Source organism: Sander lucioperca, chromosome 7 (genome assembly GCF_008315115.2).
Source record: "Sander lucioperca isolate FBNREF2018 chromosome 7, SLUC_FBN_1.2, whole genome shotgun sequence".
In the NCBI taxonomy this organism is placed as follows: Eukaryota; Metazoa; Chordata; class Actinopteri; order Perciformes; family Percidae; genus Sander; species Sander lucioperca.
Window position 1 is genome coordinate 22,846,628 of NC_050179.1, and position 19,524 is coordinate 22,866,151.

The window sequence follows — 19,524 nt, forward strand, 5'->3', positions numbered from 1 at the left end:
ACACACAGACAGACACACACACACACACACACACACACACACACACACACACACACACACACACACACACACACACAGACAGACACACACACACACACACACACACACACACACACACACACCTGGGATGAGTGGGATGATCTTCAGGATTCGAAAAATTGGAGATATCCCTAAATATACAAACTCTTCCACACATCTGAAACACAGAAACATCATAATCAGCAAAAAGACAAAACATAATGACCCCAATGTACAAAAAACTAAAAAAACAGATAAATACAATGACCACAGAAACAAAAACGTGACCACAAAGAGACAAAAAAAAGCGGAGAAAATCAAAGTCTTTTCTCCACTTGGGTGCTGATGTTGGCCAAGAGGATCGCAACGAAAACCTCGAAAGAAAATGACAAAAAAGTAAAAACGAGCTACAAAAATGAGACTAACGATACATAAAAGACCGCAAAGAGACAGAAAGATACAAAGCGATGCCAAACTCCCATCACTGAACCGCTGTGAGTCTGATCAGCAGCAAACAGACAGAAAGATTAAATAACCTTGAAAATAAGCACCGCATACTTTTTATAAAGCGAGAAAATGTCAAAACAAGTGAAGAAAAAGTAAAAAATGCTACAAAACTTTGAGAACGGCGATAAGCAGCAGGAAGTGTGTGATGAATATGTTGATCAGATATTGATTATTACGCCGAGAGGATGACCAGGACGTCCAGCCAGTTCCAGGGATCTCGGAGGAAGCTGAACTTTCCCAAACAGAAGCCTCGGGACGTCACCTTAATGACGGCTTCAAATATGTAGACGCTGGTGAACACGAGTCTGTTGGAAGACAAAAACACAGAAATATTTCAAACAATAAACATATAAACAAGCTTTATTAAACAGGATGTTTCTCATTGATGTTCATGCTCAATTGCTCCTTTAATGTGCAGATTTGATACTTTTCTTGTTAAATATAAAACATCTTTTTCATCCGTGAAATGTTATTCCATGTTGCGTATTTTCGACATTTCTTTCACATGAACATCCAAAAGCAGCAAAAGTCTTTTTCTCTGAGTCTTTATGGCAGAGCTGCTAGTGAGATTTGGTGGGGCCAACCAACCATAATTTTGCCCATACAATGGCTCATTCAGCATCATTACCCTACAGCAAAAAAAATAAAAATAAATAAATGGACACCAGGGGGACTGGTGGCCAAAGACCAAACCTTTTTAGGTTAGGCAGTGAGGGAAATTCATTCTTTAATCAAGGCCTTTCCCCACCACAAGGTCCAGCAGGAAATAGACTGAAAAATACCAACAGCAAGACAAAAGACACAGCATGGCTCATTTTGTGCATGTGTTATAGCACAGCCTTTCTCAAACGTTTTGTGTGCCAAGGCCCAGTAATGTTTGGCCCTCATCCTCTGTGCCCCACTTACATAACATTTTGGGAAAAGGGAGACTCTTTGTTCATTTTATGAAACATTTAATGAATTATTCACAGTTATATTTAGAGATGCACAGAGGCTAGAGAAGCACAGTAGTGGCCCAAAGTTTCCCAGTATCTGCCCCCCTGGTGAGCTGGCACAAACATCTGGACCAATCACAGCTGGCCTGGGAACCCAATGGCATCGGTTTTCTTTCCAGATTTTGTGAGGAGACATATCATTTTGAGCATTAAACACTGAATTTGTATGCACCTATTTCTACCCTTTTCTACATCAATTTATGCTGAAAACAATTGAAAATATAGAAAAATAAGGCCCTCAGGCATTCTGTGTTACTTTCAACTATTCTCTTGTAGATCAACTTTTTCTAATTTAACGTTATCTCTGCTGAGTCAACACACATGTAGGCCTAATTTACTCTTCCCTCCTCTTTTGTGTCTTTTGTTGGGGAAGTAACATCTTTAAATGTGCATGTGGCACTTATTCATGTGAATCATACATTAATTCATTTTAATTAGTTTATAAACCCCTGGACTTCAATAGCTCACGTGTTTCAGCAAGATTTCTGCTCATGTTTACAACTTCAATGTGTGCACATTCAAAATATAACTCCTCCCATCTGTGTTCTCTGAGATTTGGAGAGTTGTAATATAGTCTGTGTATGTTTATATACTCTGATATGGTAATATCTCATTCAGACCCTCTGACAGACACAGAGGCCCATTTGGGTCTCTGGTCTCTGACAAACTTTAGAGAAGTGGCTTAGCAGACTCCAGTATGTCCAGAACTCTGCTGCCACACGACGCCCTGGCAGCACATCACTCCCATCCTCCAAAAGCTCCACTGGTTGCCAGTCAAGTCACGCATCACCTACAAGATCCTCCTGCTCACCTACAAATCTCTCCATGGACTCTCACCACAACTCCTCACAGATCTCCTCCACCCCTGCACTCAGTCACGTTCCCTGCAGTCCTCTGACAAGGACCTGCTGGATACCCCCCATACCAGGTTGCGGACTTTTGGGGACAGGGCTTTCTCTGCCAATGCTCCCACACTCTGGAACAGTCTACCACTCCACGTCCGCTCTGCCCCATCCCTGCCCATGTTCAAAAAGCACCTCAAAACATTTCTTTTCGTTAGGTCCTTTGACCCCTAACCCCTTCCCCCCCTATTTGTTAAGTGACCTTGGGTACATTGAAAGGCACTATATAAATCCAAGTTATTATTATTATTATTATTTGTACGCTGCTCTTCATCGGAGGTAGTGTGACAAATCGGCGGTGTGGCGTGTGAGCATGTGAAACCAATCAAATGCGTGTGTCTCACGGCCAATGCGTGAGAGTTGGCAGCCCTGTTATGGTCAGATGTCTGTACCAAGATGGCGGCGGCAGAGACCGAGGACGTATCTACCTATTGATGTATCTGCCATGGTCTGACGCTGAGGATAAAGACATCGTCAGCGTGTTGGTTCAGATTGGAGCTGTGACTCATTTTAAATCATATTTTCTACTTTTCTGTTTGGGTACTGCATCAGACAGCGACTGTGTCACTTTCTGAGGAAATACATTCAACAGTTTGAACTTTAGTGACCTTTTGTCTGCCTTTTCTCTGAGATGATGCTTTGTGAAGTATTTTGTAAAGCCAAGGACAGACTGGCTCTTTGTTTTTAAACTTTCACTTCAAATTCCAGTTTCATGCTGTGAATCAGATCTGGTATTTACAGATTTTGCAGATTGCTTCAAGACTTTGTGGAATGTGGCTCATTGTGTCAAAACTCTTTGGGTGTGTTGCCAGTTTCAGATAGTGTTTTCTATTTTCTAGAAGTGTGTTCCCAATGACTGCAAGTTTTCATTCATGAACAAAGTGTCTAATGTAAGAAAGAGTGTGTAGTGTTTTGCAAAAAGTATGTTGCAGAATTGCAAACAGTGCAAAGCAGAAAATATGTTTTGGTGCCTCTCTTTAAAGCAAGTGAAGGTTTTGATGCTTTTGTCTAAGCATTCACTTTCACTATGTGTGTGTGTGTGTGTGTGTGTGTGTGTGTGCGTGCGTGTGTGCGTGCATGTGAACTCACCCCAGAGTCCTGAACCACGCTGGAGGATAACTCAACGTCATGAACAAACAGTTGGTCAGAATCGTCGCCATGATAAAAAAACGGAAAACAGTTTAAGTTGTTAAGGAAAACCTCACCGACACGTCAAACACTGTAACGCTCTGTCTGGGCTCTTTCACAGCGGCCTCATTTAGTTGTGATGAATGTCTCTAGAGTTGTTTTCCCCTTGGTGCTTTTCCTTTGGGCAGCTGTGAATACAGCAATCACAATAGGATGCGCACCAAACCAACTCTGGATCGTTCGTTTGTCCGACCTCGAACAGACCCAACTGCTGGAAGAACTGCACATTTTTGGATATAAGGGCCGTCCACATCAAGAACGATAACTGTAAACATAAGGTGACAAGCATGCACTGCATGCTCCAGCTAATAATAATAGGCAACATAATACACTAATACAGCTACTCCAATGTCTGTAGTAATATCAAGAATTCAAAGTCTCCCAGCAGTCCCTGGGACACTAACATTGCTGCCTTCTCCAGTAAACAGCTGTAATCAGCGGCGCTGCTGGGCATTATGGGATGAGGACAAGTTTGCACTTGCAACAAAGCTACATGGCAACTCGTAGACGAACTTGGAGTCAATTCAATATCATTTTATTTATAGTGTCAAATCCTAACAGTTATCTCAGGACCCTTTACAGATAGAGTAGGTCTAGACCACATTCTATCATTTACAGAGACACAACAATTCCCCCCAAAAGCAAGCATTTTGGTGGGACAGCGGCAAGGAGAAACTTCCATTTAATAGGTAGCATCCTGTTGTGAGGATGTGCGGAGCCTCAGAGAAATCAGCTGTTGACCATATTAAGTCCCAACTTTCCAAATCACACCAGAACAGAGAAATCGTCACAGGGTTTATTTAGCAAACTGCTCAGGGAAAAGAGAGGTTCATAGATCTGTCCATTTGTTTTTAGGAAATTGTTCAAAAACACTGTCCAATGATGTGAATGTTGTCACGTGACTTGTGTTGCTGCATTTTGGTTCGTTTTTACCAACTCATCAGCTGATTCGGAGCAGAGCAAACAGTGTGGTCTAATAGGAACCCTAACACCTTTGTTGCCCTTGGTCTGGACCAAATGAACGGCACCAAGGGGGAAAACCAACTCTAGTGTGAGTCAACAGAACTAAAGCAGCTGTGAAAACACTCTAAATGTCTTCTGGCTCCAAAAGGGATCAAAGCAGATTACAAAGACACGCTAAATGACTATAACACACATAATGACCATTTAATACCACTTAATGAGGTCCTGAAGGGTGTAATGACCAATCAGGGAGGAGCAGAATGTGACATCATAAAGGATATGAGTGGATAAGGATCTTAATGGCGAAGGTCCTCAGTGGGCTAAACGGACTCAGCAGAAAACAAGATGACTCAGCATTAAACCTGTGGATGATGTTTCCTTTACCAATCACGATAAACGTCTGCAGAGAGACAGAGAGAGAGAGACACAGAGAGAGAGAGACAGGTGAGAGAGAGACAGGTGAGAGAGAGACAGGTTAGAGAGAGAGAGAGAGAGAGAGACAGGTTAGAGAGATAGAGAGAGAGAGAGAGAGAGAGAGAGAGAGAGAGAGAGACAGGTTAGAGCGAGAGAGAGACAGGTTAGAGAGAGACAGGTTAGAGAGAGAGAGAGAGAGAGAGAGACACACAGAGAGAGAAATACAGGTGAGAGGGAGACAGGTTAGAGAGAGAGAGACAGGTTAGAGAGAGAGAGAGAGAGAGAGAGAGAGAGAGGTTAGAGAGAGAGAGAGAGAGAGTGAGAGAGAGAGAGAGTGAGAGAGAGAGACAGGTTAGAGAGAGAGAGAGGTTAGAGAGAGGTTAGAGAGAGAGAGAGAAAGAGAGAGAGAGAGAGAGAGAGAGTGAGAGGGAGAGACAGGTTAGAGAGAGAGAGAGAGAGAGAGAGAGAGAGAGAGAGAGAGAGAGAGAGAGACAGGTTAGAGAGAGAGACAGAGAGACCTTCTGTGATTGGTAGAAGGGATCCAGCTCCTGCAAGGTGGTGTTCAGAAGCTCAGGGGGCGGGTCTCTGTAGATGAATGGGAGGGGCTTCCCGGCCTCTAGGTCCCTGGCAGGTTTGGGTGGGTCATCCTTCGCTACCTGTTGACCAGAGTGACAGCCAATCAAAGAGGAGACATGCAAAAACCTAAAGACATCTTTAAATCCAAACAGAAAATCTCAAACTGTTACTGTCATATTTTTAGATGTTTCTTCTTCAGGCACTTTGGTCAGCAAAGGGCCCTATCTTGCACCCGGCGCAGCGCAGCGTAAAGCCCGACACAAGTGTCTCTGCTAGTTTAAGACCGATGCAGTCATCAATTTCCCGTCCAGCGCCTGCATGGTTTAAATAGCAAATGCACCTGCACCCATCTTTGCACCCATGGGCGTGCTGGTCTTACAGGGAGGTGTGTTCAGGTGCATTCTGGGCGTGCTGGTCTTACAGGGAGGTGTGTTCAGGTGCATTCTGGGAGTATTGCTATCTTGAGGCAGCTGGAAGTGATCACACCATTGACCAACAACAACCTGGTCTAAAGTCAATAACAGCATTTCATTGTTATTTTAACAGAGCATTAGTAAAATGCTCCTAGGCTCGTGCACAGCGCGCACACTATGCTTGTTACACACACAGGGACGCACAGCAGCACACACACACACACACACACACACACACATGCAGAAGATTACAAATAAAAATATTACGGTGCAAATCCTCCATCATAATAGCAATGCTCCAAGGTCCAAACGCGCCTGGCTTTTAAAGGGAATGGGAGATGATCTCTGATTGGTTGATTGCATGTTACGCCCAAAACACCCCTCTGATTAATGAAGACACTAAGGACAACCCTTTAGAACCATGCACCCGGCACACGGACCCTTTTTTCCGCCATCAAACTATCAAAAGTGGATTTTGGCACGCCCTAAACACACCTGCACTAGGTGCTTCACGCCGTGACCTCAGATCGTTAAAATAGGACCCTCTGTGTGTCAAACAAGCATCAAAAGCTTAAGAAAACTTCTGACCTGTGAGTCGGTTGAAATGTTAAACACGACAAATGGCAATCAAAATGTAATTAATTGTAAGATTCATGTAAAGCATGAGTCAGCATGTATGAAAGGTTCTGTACCTCTTTGTTTTTCTTCTCCTTCTCTCTGGTGTCTTGGCGTTGCTGTATCTCTGCCAGTGAAGCCGGCGTCAGGCGTCTGAAGACCTCCGTACCAACCGGCGGCAGCAGAGATGCCGTCCTGGTGTTCTGCAGCGCCGCCCGGACTCCACTGTCACCTAGCAACCGCGTCCTGTGGGAGACGGGGAAAACAATAACTCAGGGATGCAAACACATGTATGGTCAAAAAACAGACCGTCTCAGACCCCTTTTTTCCCACGCTTTTGACATTCACAAACCTAATCTAGTGTAAACACCTTCATCTCTACATTAAAGCATCAACAAGTCCTACAGCTGACGTTAAAACATCAAGACGGTAAACTTACAGCTGTGAAGGTCCAAGTCTCAGCTGATTGGCTCTCTGCAGCAGCTCTCCTCTCTCCTTCCTGTTGGTCCACATCTCAAACAAGGACATTTCTCTGGAGCTGTCTGTCCTCTGCATCCACCTGTCTCACCTGCCCTCGCTGTCTGTCTAACCGGTCTGTCTCTCTAGCCTGTCTGTCTGTCTTTCTGGTTAAGTCTTTCGTCGTCTGCCTCTCCTTGTCTTTCTTCATGGTATTTCATTTTGAATATCCTAAAGGCTTGGTATATACCTTCAGCCTCGTTGGCTCCTCCCAACTGCAGCTCTTATTTCTGCGGTCTGTCTCTGTCCCTCTTTCATTCTTCTCTCTGTTCATACCGTAGTAAACATACACACACACACACACACACACACACACACACACACACACACACACACACAAACACACACACACACACACACACAGACAGACAGACAGACAGACCCACACACTCAGAGTCCCAGCAGCTTGTTTCTTTCACATGAACAGACTTCCTGTTGTCCTCATATCTTAATGGGAACATTACGATTTGATTTCCTGGAAACAGTGAAAGCTTCGTCCAACACACACACATCCCTGCCAACATTCATCACACACACTCTAGAGGGAGAGGGAGAGGGATAAAGGGAACAGATAATTTCATTGTTAGTTAAACGAGAACCTCAGTCTGGCTTCAGTTCATCTTAAAATGTCAAAATGTCTGACTTCCTGCTAAGAGGATTCTACTCAACATGAACAACAACAAAAGTTGTTTTACATGGGTATAACATGTCTTACATCAAAGATTACAGTTACAATATGATAAATATATTATATTATTGTCCCCTTGTTTTAGACTCCAAGCTGCACACATAAATAATGCCTTGATACAGGAAGGCCACAGTACCGCCGGATACTTTACAAAAATAAACATTTTAAAATAAAACCGCCAGGTTTATGGTGATTTTGGCTGTCTTGACTTCTCACAGTGAGACACACGATAAGGCACACAGAGACACACACACACACACACACACATATAGGCTACAATTGACACAGTTTTCCCCACTCATCCTATCTCTTTTTTTTTTTTTTTTTTTTTTTTAAGATAATTTTTTGGCCATTTTTAGGCCTTTATTGACAGGCCGCAGGACAGCATCGAACCCTGGTCCATTGCATCAAGGAGTGAACCTCTATATATGGGCGCCTGCTCTACCAACTGAGCTATCAATACTTGAACATATTAAAAGTAATCGTTATTTCCACATTTACTTTCTGCAGTCTGACTTCAGTTCACCACCTCACCATCTGCGTCACCAAGTCCCATTGTCTCCAAAATGTGCGTACACATGGGTCAGAGTTTGGTGGAGGAACATGGGTCAGAGTTTGGTGGAGGAACATGAGTCAGAGTTTGGTGCAGGAACATGGGTCAGAGTTTGGTGGAGGACCATGGGTCAGAGTTTGGTGGAGGAACATGGGTCAGAGTTTGGTGGAGGACCATGGATCAGAGTTTGGTGGAAGAACATGGATCAGAGTCTGCGTGGAGGAACATGGGTCAGAGTTTGGTGGAGGAACACGGGTCAGAGTTTGGTGGAGGAACATGGATCAGAGTTTGGTGCAGGAACATGGATCAGAGTTTGGTGGAAGAACATGGGTCAGAGTTTGGTGGAGGAACATGGGTCAGAGTTTGGTGGAGGAACATGGATCAGAGTTTGGTGGAAGAACATGGGTCAGAGTTTGGTGGAGGAACATGGGTCAGAGTTTGGTGGAGGAACATGGGTCAGAGTTTGGTGGCGGAACATGGGTCAGAGTTTGGTGGAGGACCATGGGTCAGAGTTTGGTGGATGACCGCACATTCTCCCGTCAACTTTGTTTGTTATAAATCACAACCTTTGCGTGGGAAGTGGCGTACGGACATTTTCAGCACCGTTTTGTGCGTACGCCACGTTTATAAAGGAGACCCCAGACCACTTCCGTAGGCTACGGTGAGAGCTCTGCATAAATTAAGCTTTACATGTGTGGTGTTTTATTAAAAATATAGTCTCTGCCGTTCAGAGAAATATGCTGATGGGTTTGTGTCTTTGTACAGTAGGCTGAGGATGGTGATGTCAGAGAATTAAAACATTGAACATTTGTTTGTATAAAGTGTAATAAGAACTGGGGAGCTGAAAGAACCCTGCGGGGCACCTGTGCTGATTGATCCGACGGGGTGTTATTGACTCTTATATGCTGACTTCAGTTGATTAAAAAGGCTTAAAAAATGAGTTGACACTCATCTGCTTCGGTTTTGAGTTAAGCAGATGAGGTTGGTGTGTGTTATAAGCTGAGCTAAAATCAACAAATAAAATCCATACGTAGGCTTTAATCCATGTTGCATTTTGGCACATTTGTGTTGCTTTTTTCGATGCTTTACGCTGGAATCCAGCAGGGGAAATAAAGCCAGGAAGAGCCAGGAACATCTGGAAGAAGAAGGTCTGTGGAGGAAACATCATCATCAGGTCATCTGTGAATGTTCTCCAGCTGACTGGGCCTTTGGCGGTCTTCTCTGCTCCCCAAAGAGCTGAATGGGTTAATAACAACCACGAGTCAGTCAGTATATGACAACTGTCTGTGACGGGGAATCAATACATAAAACATATATTCTAAGAGTCATTAATTATGTTGTTTCTTTAATACCTTGACAGCACTTACATGTGAATTCTTAACAAGTCCAAGAACGAAGCTTATGCTTTCTATTTCTCCATCATGAGGCAAAACATGAATAAAACAACTGGCTGGTGGCCAAAGATGAACTTTAGGCCCTGGGTGTCAGGTTTTCTTGCCAAACTTCATTAAAGTAACTTCGCACATTTACTTAAGGACTGTACTTTAGTCCAAAGGTTGAGGTACTTGTACTTTACTTGAGTCTTTTCTTTTCATGCCACTTTCTACTTCTACTCCGCTACATTTCAGAGAGAAATATTGTACTTTTTACTCCACTACATTCATCTGTTACAGCTTTAGTTACTAGTTACTTTAGTTACTACACTACATTTATCTGTTCCAGCTTTAGTTACTAGTTACTTTAGTTACTCCACTACATTCATCTGTTACAGCTTTAGTTACTAGTTACTTTACACATTCAGATTTCTACACACAAAACACATGTAGTTTGTAAAATTAAACTTTAAAATGGCCTACAAGTCACAGTGACATCGACAGCAACACATCTGTTCCCCCTTTAACCTCAAAACTTTGTCTCAGTGCAGATGAGACACACACACACACACACACACACACACACACACACACACACACACACACACACACACACACACACACACATTCATGATAATAAAGTGCTTGTTGGCTGCTACACGTGTTTGTGCGTCACAGTTCAAACATCCAACAGCTCTGTTCCAGCCAACTGTCCTCAGATTACAGATCATGTAAATGTGAATCTCTGTTTGAGTTTTGAGTTCATCGTCCTGTGTTCTCTGAAAGGTTTCTGATCCCACACAGTTTTGTCTCTGAGCTCTGCTAGTGTTTCCTTACCCTCACGGCTCACTTTATATACAGAACCCTAACACCTAACCCTAACCCTTTATATACAGAACCCTAACACCTAACCCTTTATATACAGAACCCTAACACCTAACCCTTTATATACAGAACCCTAACACCTAACCCTAACCCTTTATATACAGAACCCTAACACCTAACCCTTTATATACAGAACCCTAACACCTAACCCGAACCCTTTATATACAGAACCCTAAGACCTAACCCTAAATATACAGAACCCTAACCACACACCCCCCTTCAGCCCCCCCCCCCCACCCCACCCCAAAGCATCCCAGTATGAGGGTCATTTCTTTCTATGGCGTCAGGTTTATGTCAGATTTCGCGAGTGCGATAAAACATGCAGACGAGAAAATGATATAATTTCATACACGTGGATATTACTCTCTACACCAATTAAACAATCGAGAGTTGTACAGGCAGCTGTGAGCGTGACACAAAACACTGGGAGAGGGAAAGACTGGCACCTGCACTTATAAAACTAAGCCTCAGAAGCACAGATCAGCCTCCATACGCCCCGAGTGTCCGCTGTGCGAGCGGTGGAGGGCATACACGCTCTTCACAGGTAAACTCTGCTCTCCTGACTTTTGACACCTTGGGGCAGAAACCAAGGAGGCACTGGCCCTCCTATGATTGGTCAATTTTAAGGTAGTCCATCTCCACTACGTTCCACTTCCGGGATTGCTCCGTGGCTCCGTCCGGAGCTTAGCTCCGCCCAAGATGATTGTGATTGGTTTAAAGAAATGCCAATAAACCAGAGCACGTTTTTCTCCCATCCAGGAATGCTGTGAGGACTCGTCAGACCTTCCTCTTCTTTTCAAACGGGACATGAACCCCGGTCTCCTGGGGGAAAGTCCTGTGTTTGTTTGACCCCCCAAACCTGCCTCCTTACCAGGACATTTGGTGCTCTTATACTGCCTCACCTTACTTCCTGCTTTGCTCCCGTCAGAACTACTACGGCCACTAGAGGGCGCCGCCACCACAAACCCAAACATAGGGCAGACTGATGCTGGAACATACCACTGATGGGGGAGTTATCAGGGGAGGACAGAGTCTTCTATAAACAGACATTTTGCAGACGTATTAACTGGTATTAAACATGAAGGAAGGAGCCGTGCACTCTGTCTGATTTTAACTGGAAGCTTTTATTAAAAATCATTTTGGTTCAAAGCTTTGGTCATGTAGAAAAGAACTACAGGAAATACAAAACCAGGAAGTAGAAAAGAACTACAGGAAATACAAAACCAGGAAGTCAAAAAGTTGCAGTCACACGGTTTAAACATTCTCTTTAAACTTTTGGTTAAACTGGAAACAAATTACATTCACAAAGACAATCATCTGATCAACCAGCCAATGAAATCCATTCAGTTCAAACCAACCAGCCAATGAAATCCATCCAGTTCAAACCAATCACATCTGGTTTTATAACATCTTTCACTGGTTCCTTTATGTCTGTGAGTAAATGGTTTAAAACATGATTATCTAGAACTGATGAAAACATGTTCTATGTTTGACGGAGTGGTTCCATTAAAAACTAAATCTTTGGTTCCTCTCAACCTCCAGAATCTAATATTTCTGTTAACAAACAGTATGTTGTGATTGGCTGCAGGGAACAGGTTAAAGTCTGTTTCCTGTTCCTTTAACCCAGCTGACCTTTGACCCTTGAACAGACAGGTGACCTTTGACCCTAGAACAGACAAGTGACCTTTGACCCTAGAACAGACAGGTGCTGTAGACGGACACCTGGTTGCTGATGTCCTGCAGCAGTTTCTTGACGGCGGCCTCCAGCTGCACCAGCTGCTCCGCCTTCAGATCCAGAGTCCGCTGGTTGTCTTCGTAAGACTTCTCCAGATCTATAACACACAGACACAACACACACAATCACGTTAGATCTATAACACACAGACACAACACACACACACACACACACACACACACACACAATCACGTTAGATCTATATCACACAGACACAACACACACACAATCACGTTAGATCTGTAACACACAGACACAACACACACAATCACGTTAGATCTATAACACACAGACACAACACACACAATCACGTTAGATCTATAACACACAGACACAACACACACACAATCACGTTAGATCTATAACACACAGACACAACACACACACAATCACGTTAGATCTGAAACACACAGACACAACACACACACAATCACGTTAGATCTATAACACACAGACACAACACACACACAATCACGTTAGATCTATAAACACACAGACACAACACACACACAATCACGTTAGATCTATAACACACAGACACAACACACACACACACACACACACACAATCACGTTAGATCTGAAACACACAGACACAACACACACAATCACGTTAGATCTATACCACACAGACACAACACACACAATCACGTTAGATCTGAAACACACAGACACAACACACACACAATCACGTTAGATCTATAACACACAGACACAACACACACACAATCACGTTAGATCTATAACACACAGACACAACACACACACAATCATGGTAGATCTATAACACACAGACACAACACACACACAATCACGGTAGATCTGAAACACACAGACAACACACACACAATCACGTTAGATCTATAACACACAGACACAACACACACAATCACGTTAGAATCAACAATAGACCATACAAAGTGTTGAATCCCCTAAGTAATAAGAAGTTGACTGCAAACATAGTTAATTTAGCATCCAGTTCACGTCAGCCACAACCTGCCCCAAAAAACGAGACAGTGTCTGTTCCTCGACTCAGATCAGTTAAATCACAGGTAACCAAAAGAGGGGCAATACTTAACAACCTAATTGGAATTACAACTACCACTGCAATGATAGAACAGGATAGGAAAATTAGATGCGGTCTACTAAATATCAGATCTCTGTCTTCTAAAGCAATACTAGTAAACGAATTGATATCCGATAATCAAATTGATATATTCTGTCTAACTGAAACCTGGCTGGGCCATGAAGAGTATGTCAGTCTAAATGAAGCCACTCCTCCCACTCATATTAATACTCAAATTCCTAGAGGCTCAGGCCGAGGAGGGGGAGCTGCAGCCATATTTGACTCAAACCTGTTAATTAATCCTAAACCTAAACTAAATTATAACTCTTTTGAAAATCTCGTTCTTAACCTTCAGCATTCAACATGGAAAACAGTACAGCCAATTATATTTGTTGTTGTTTACCGAGCACCAGGTCCATATTCAGAATTTTTATCTGAATTCTCAGAGTTTTTATCATGTGTAGTCCTAAAATCAGACAAAGTACTTATTGTAGGTGATTTTAATATCCATGTGGACGTTGACAGCAATAGCCTTAGTACTGCTTTCAACTCACTACTAGATTCAATTGGTTTCAGTCAGAGTGTGCATGAGGCCACGCACTGTTTTAACCACACCCTCGACCTTGTGCTAGAATATGGCATTGAAATTGAAGACGTAATAGTATTCCCGCAAAATCCTTTATTATCAGACCACTTCTTAATAACTTTTGAATTCTTACTACCCGATTATACGAAATTAGATAAAAGTTTCTACACTAGAAGCCTATCTGACAGTGCTATAGCTAAATTTAAGGAAGATATTCCAACAGCACTAAACTCATTACCGTGCCGTAATATAACAGAGGATCTTTATGTAAACTTTAGTCCCTCTCAAATTGATAATTTCATAGACGATGCTACGACCTGCCTACGGACTACTTTAGACTCTGTTGCTCCCCTTAAAAAGAAGATGGTGAAGCAAAGGAAACTAGCACCTTGGTATAACTCCCAAACTCGTAAATTAAAGCAAATCTTGCGCAAACTTGAAAGTAAATGGCGTTCCACCAAACTGGAAGAATCTTGTTTAGATTGGCAAGACAGTCTGAAAACCTATAGGAAGACCCTAAGAAAGGCCAGATCAGACTACTATTCAACACTAATAGAAGAAAATAAGCACAACCCAAGGTTTCTTTTCAGCACTGTAGCCAGGCTGACAGATAGCCACAGCTCTATTGAGCCATCTATTCCTATAGCTCTGAGTAGTGACGACTTCATGAGTTTCTTTAACGATAAAATTATAACAATTAGAGATACTATTCATCACCTCTTGCCCCCAACCTCTAATGGGTCACCTTTAACTGACAGACTGCTAGAAAGAACGACTAGACCTGACATATACTTAGATTGCTTTTATCCTATAGACCCTCAACAATTAATGCTAAAGGTCTCTTCAGCTAAGCCATCCACCTGACTCTTGGACCCCATCCCAACGAGGCTACTTAAAGAAGCGTTACCCGTGGTTAACACTTCATTGCTAGATATGATCAATATGTCTTTATTAACAGGTTATGTACCGCAGTCATTTAAAGTAGCTGTGATAAAACCTCTACTGAAAAAACCCACCCTCGATCCTGAGGTCTTAGCCAACTATAGACCTATATCTAACCTTCCCTTTCTCTCCAAGATCCTTGAGAAAGTAGTCGCCAATCAGTTATGTGATTTTCTACATAGCAGTAGCTTATTTGAGGACTTTCAGTCAGGATTTAGAAAGCATCATAGCACAGAGACGGCACTGGTGAAAATTACTAACGACCTTCTAACTGCTTCAGACAAAGGACTTGTCTCCGTACTTGTCTTATTAGATCTTAGTGCTGCATTCGATACTATTGACCATACCATCATGTTACAGAGACTGGAACATTTAGTTGGCATTAAAGGAATCGCAATAAGCTGGTTTAAGTCTTACTTCTTTGATCGATCGCAATTTGTTAATATCAACGATAAATCCTCCAATTACGCTAAAATTAACCATGGCGTTCCTCAAGGCTCAGTGCTTGGACCAATTCTATTCTCCTTATATATGCTTCCTCTAGGCAATATTATTAGGAAACACTCAATTAACTTTCACTGTTATGCGGATGACACCCAATTATATCTGTCAATCAAGCCAGACGAAAGCAGCCAGCTAGCTAAACTTCAAGCTTGCATTAAAGATATAAAATCATGGATGACCTACAATTTCCTGAGGTTAAACTCAAACAAAACCGAAGTTATTGTGCTGGGCTCCAAACCCCTACGAACCTCATTAGCCGAAGATATAATTACTCTGGATGGCATTGCCCTGGCCTCCAGTACTACTGTCAGAAATCTAGGAGTTATTTTTGATCAGGATCTATCTTTTAACGCCATCTAAAACAAACCTCTAGAACAGCCTTTTTCCATCTTTGTAACATTGCTAAAATTAGGAACATCCTGTCTCAAAACGATGCTGAAAAACTAGACCATGCATTCGTTACTTCCCGGCTGGACTACTGTAATTCCTTATTATCAGGTTACCCAAATACGTCCCTTAGGACTCTCCAGCTGATCCAGAATGCTGCAGCGCGTGTTCTGACAAGAACTAAGAAAAGAGATCATATTTATCCTGTATTAGCTTCTCTCCATTGGCTTCCTGTAAAATCCAGGATTGAATTTAAAATCCTTCTTCTGACCTATAAAGCTCTAAATGGTCAAGCTCCTTCATATCTTGAGGACCTCTTAGTACCTTATTGTCCCACTAGAGCACTACGCTCCCAGAATGCAGAGTTACTTGTGGTTCCTAGAGTCTCTAAAAGTAGAATGGGAGCCAGAGCCTTCAGCTACCAGGCTCCTCTCCTGTGGAACCAGCTCCCAATCTGGGTTCGGGGGGCAGACACCGTCGCTACATTTAAGACTAAACTGAAAACTCTCCTCTTTGATAAAGCTTATAGTTAGGGAGTGAGGAGTAGCAGTGAACACCTAGACCGGCGGGGCAGGGTGTATAGCTGCAGACACAGCACCCCTGCTTTTCTCTGCTTCTCTTTACAGTCATCAGATTTACCTATCGTATAATCAATAATATAGTGCCTCTCCTAGTTATGCTGTTATAATTCTAGACTGCCGAGGAAGTTCCTTCTTATGACACGCTCTTTTCTTTTGTTTCCTTTTATGCACATCCTGTCTCAGAAATGCTTGTTACTAACCTAGCTCTGGGGAGTTTACTCCCCGGAGTCCTTATGTTTCTTCTTCGCCCAGAACATCGCCTCGGATTAGGGCGACACCAAGACCTGGGTCTTGGGTGCAGCTGTGGCTATGGACCTGCTACACCCTGCTACACTCTGCGATTCCCTGCAATGCCCGGCTACGTCCTGCTGCGTCCACTGCGTCCACCCATGCTCTGCTGTGCCACGCTACATCCTGTACCGCCATAACCCCAACCGTCAGACACCGCCCACCAAGAGTCTGGGTCTGCCGAGGTTTCTTCCTAAAAGGGAGTTTTTCCTTCGCCACTGTCGCAATAGCCACTGCTAATGCTTGCTCTTGGGGGAACTATTGGAATTATTGGGGCTTTGTAAATTATAGAGTGTGGTCTAGACCTACTCTATCTGTAAGGTGTCTCGAGATAACTCTTGTTATGATTTGATACTATAAATAAAATTGAATTGAATTGAATAGATCTACAACACACAGACACAACACACACAATCACGGTAGATCTGAAACACACAGACACAACACACACACACAATCACGTTAGATCTGAAACAGAAATGTTTTGAAGAGTGAGTGTGAGAAGAGAAGGTAACTGTTAGTGTCAATGTGAAATATTAACAGCCACATAATGTTAGCAGTACCTGGTTAGCATACGTTTTGCTAGCATTAGATTGCTTTCTTGTCTCTTTATGGTGCTCGTGATGAAAACAATCCCCATGTCCCTTTTGGGGCTCGGTACATGTCGCACTTCAACTTTGTTGAACCCCACCTGTGATGCCCTTTGCTGTCATTTGAGTGTTTTTTGCGGTCTACATTGAGGAAGCGTGTTTGAACTTGTGCTTACTAATTAGAGTAACTCAGCTCACCTGGGTCTGGTGTGCTGAGGCCTCTTAAGCTGCAGTATCCTCTGTCTCCCCCCCCCCTCCCTGCTGTCTCCACAGGCACACTAAGGTTTGGCTTGGTTAGGTTATGTTATCCTAGGTTTACATTTTGCTGAGTTTACACTTTACAACAACACTCACTCACTCATGCACACCCTACACCACTGCTTCCAGTAACTTCTACATCTTATTCTGTATATTGTTAATTTGGTCTAATTTGGTTTAATAAAGTATTGTCTAAACAGTCAACATGGTGTTGTCTCCCGCTTTGTTATGACCACCTGAGCCAGGTCATGACACTCCCAACATCTTTCCCTAAGCGGTTTAACCCTGAAAAATGACCCAGAGCACAGGGGCGGATCTACAGGGGGCAAGGGGGGAGGTGCCCCCCCTCTCTAGAGCCTTGCCCCCCCAGCTGTCCCCCTAACTTTGGTGATCCAAAAACTGTGCTTGTAAAAACAAACCGCCACTATGTCCACAAGCTTCTCAAAACATTGAACTAAAGAATACTGCCCCTCAAATACTTAGCTAAGTCCCTGATTCAAACGTGCACAGCGGCGTTCGCTCAGTCTGCTGCGGTGTGGTGGCCCTGCAACCCGGCTGGAGCGACTGAGCTGCCCCCCTGAGCCTCTGAAGGTGAAGTCAGTTTCCCCAGGTGAAGTTTAAACACGTTTACCTTAAAGTTACATTTGTAATGAATGTAATGTATGATTCAGCATCAGCAAAAACAGCGCGTCTATTACGTATGTATTACGCCAAAAGTCAAATCGCTCCCTCGTGATTTGTAAGAGCACTATGCCCTTTGATTAGTTTTGATTTCAATATAAAATGTAAAATCTTGTTTGTAACCATAACGTTTACAGATGGTTGCTGTTTTGCGGGTGCCAGTTGGGAAATGGATGATTTTTATTTGATTAGCTAAGCAGTCCTATAAAATCTCACATATCACAGCAATAAGGCTGCACAAATGAAACCAGGTTACAACTGGGGAAATAACAAATACAAGGATTAAGAAGTCTAAACATAACTGTTGTGTGCATGTGATAAATCTTTTCTGATTTGATATTTGTTATAGGCTATTTATTAGCTCCAGGGCCCTACAGTGTAATGTAATACAAGAATAACCAGAGCTTTTCACATATCGACTTTTGCAGGCCAGAGTAGCTGAAGAAATTAGCTGGAGCCTAAACATGAAAAGGAAGGCTAAAGGTGGGATATTGCCAGCTTTTTTGCTAAGAAAATTCAAAGAAGTACACAGGAGGAAGACAAGGAGTGAAATGAAGGAGAAGGCAGTAAACTGGAGAGACCAGGAGGGTCAGAGCAGGAGAAGACCACAGAAGGAGACGAAGAAATAAGTTAAGGAGACGAGGAAAAAGAAGACTCAGTGAGGGATGAAGAGGAGGCTCCAGATTCAGAGAGAGGGACAGAGGCAGAGAGTGGTCAGGAGGAGGAAGACAGAGAGAAAGAGGGTAGACCTGCAATTACCCCTGGACCACATGCTATGTTTTTATTCTTCTTCCATATAAATTGTCTTACAGTAGGATAATATGTAATGTCACTTATATGCATTGGCTATGTCCATGTACTGTACAATTGCAATACATAATTATATTTGCCTCTTTCTTTTTTAAGATTTATCAAAATGCAAAGGTGATGCAGCAGTGCAGCCTGATTTAAAGATATTCCCAAAAAACACAACATGGAGCAGCAAAAAGGAGCTTCCACAGGGAGTGGTACAGTTCTCGTCATGGCTGGAATATTCCCTGTCTAGAGCTGCAGCAGGGTGCTTTGCATGCAGACATTTTGCACATTTAAAAATCAGTGTATTCAAAAAAGAAAATGGCTATTCTAACTGGAAGAAGGCCACTTCCAAAGACAGTGGGTTCTGTGTACATGCCAGATCAGACACACATCTGAATGCCATGATTGCATGGAATGAGTTCAAAAGAATGGTCAACAAAAATCAAAAGTACATTAAAACTTTGGCTGAAACCTTGCTGTTGACAGCCACTCAGAATATTTCCCAA

At 42.9% G+C, this 19,524-nt stretch overlaps 1 protein-coding gene and 1 pseudogene across 2 annotated transcripts in view; both read right to left on the reverse strand.

The window, feature by feature from the left end:
• LOC116061870 overlaps positions 1-7,396 on the reverse strand; it is a 43,577-nt pseudogene extending 36,181 nt beyond the window's left edge.
• A 4,315-nt stretch (positions 7,397-11,711) lies between these two features.
• The window catches only part of lamb1a (laminin, beta 1a), a 38,561-nt gene continuing 30,748 nt past the window's right edge, over positions 11,712-19,524 (reverse strand). For both annotated transcript variants that reach the window (XM_036002863.1, XM_031316236.2), the window contains exon 33: positions 11,712-12,438. In XM_036002863.1, coding sequence (XP_035858756.1) covers positions 12,299-12,438 — 140 coding nt within the window. In that variant the 3' untranslated portion in view covers positions 11,712-12,298. The remainder of the gene's footprint in view (positions 12,439-19,524) is intronic.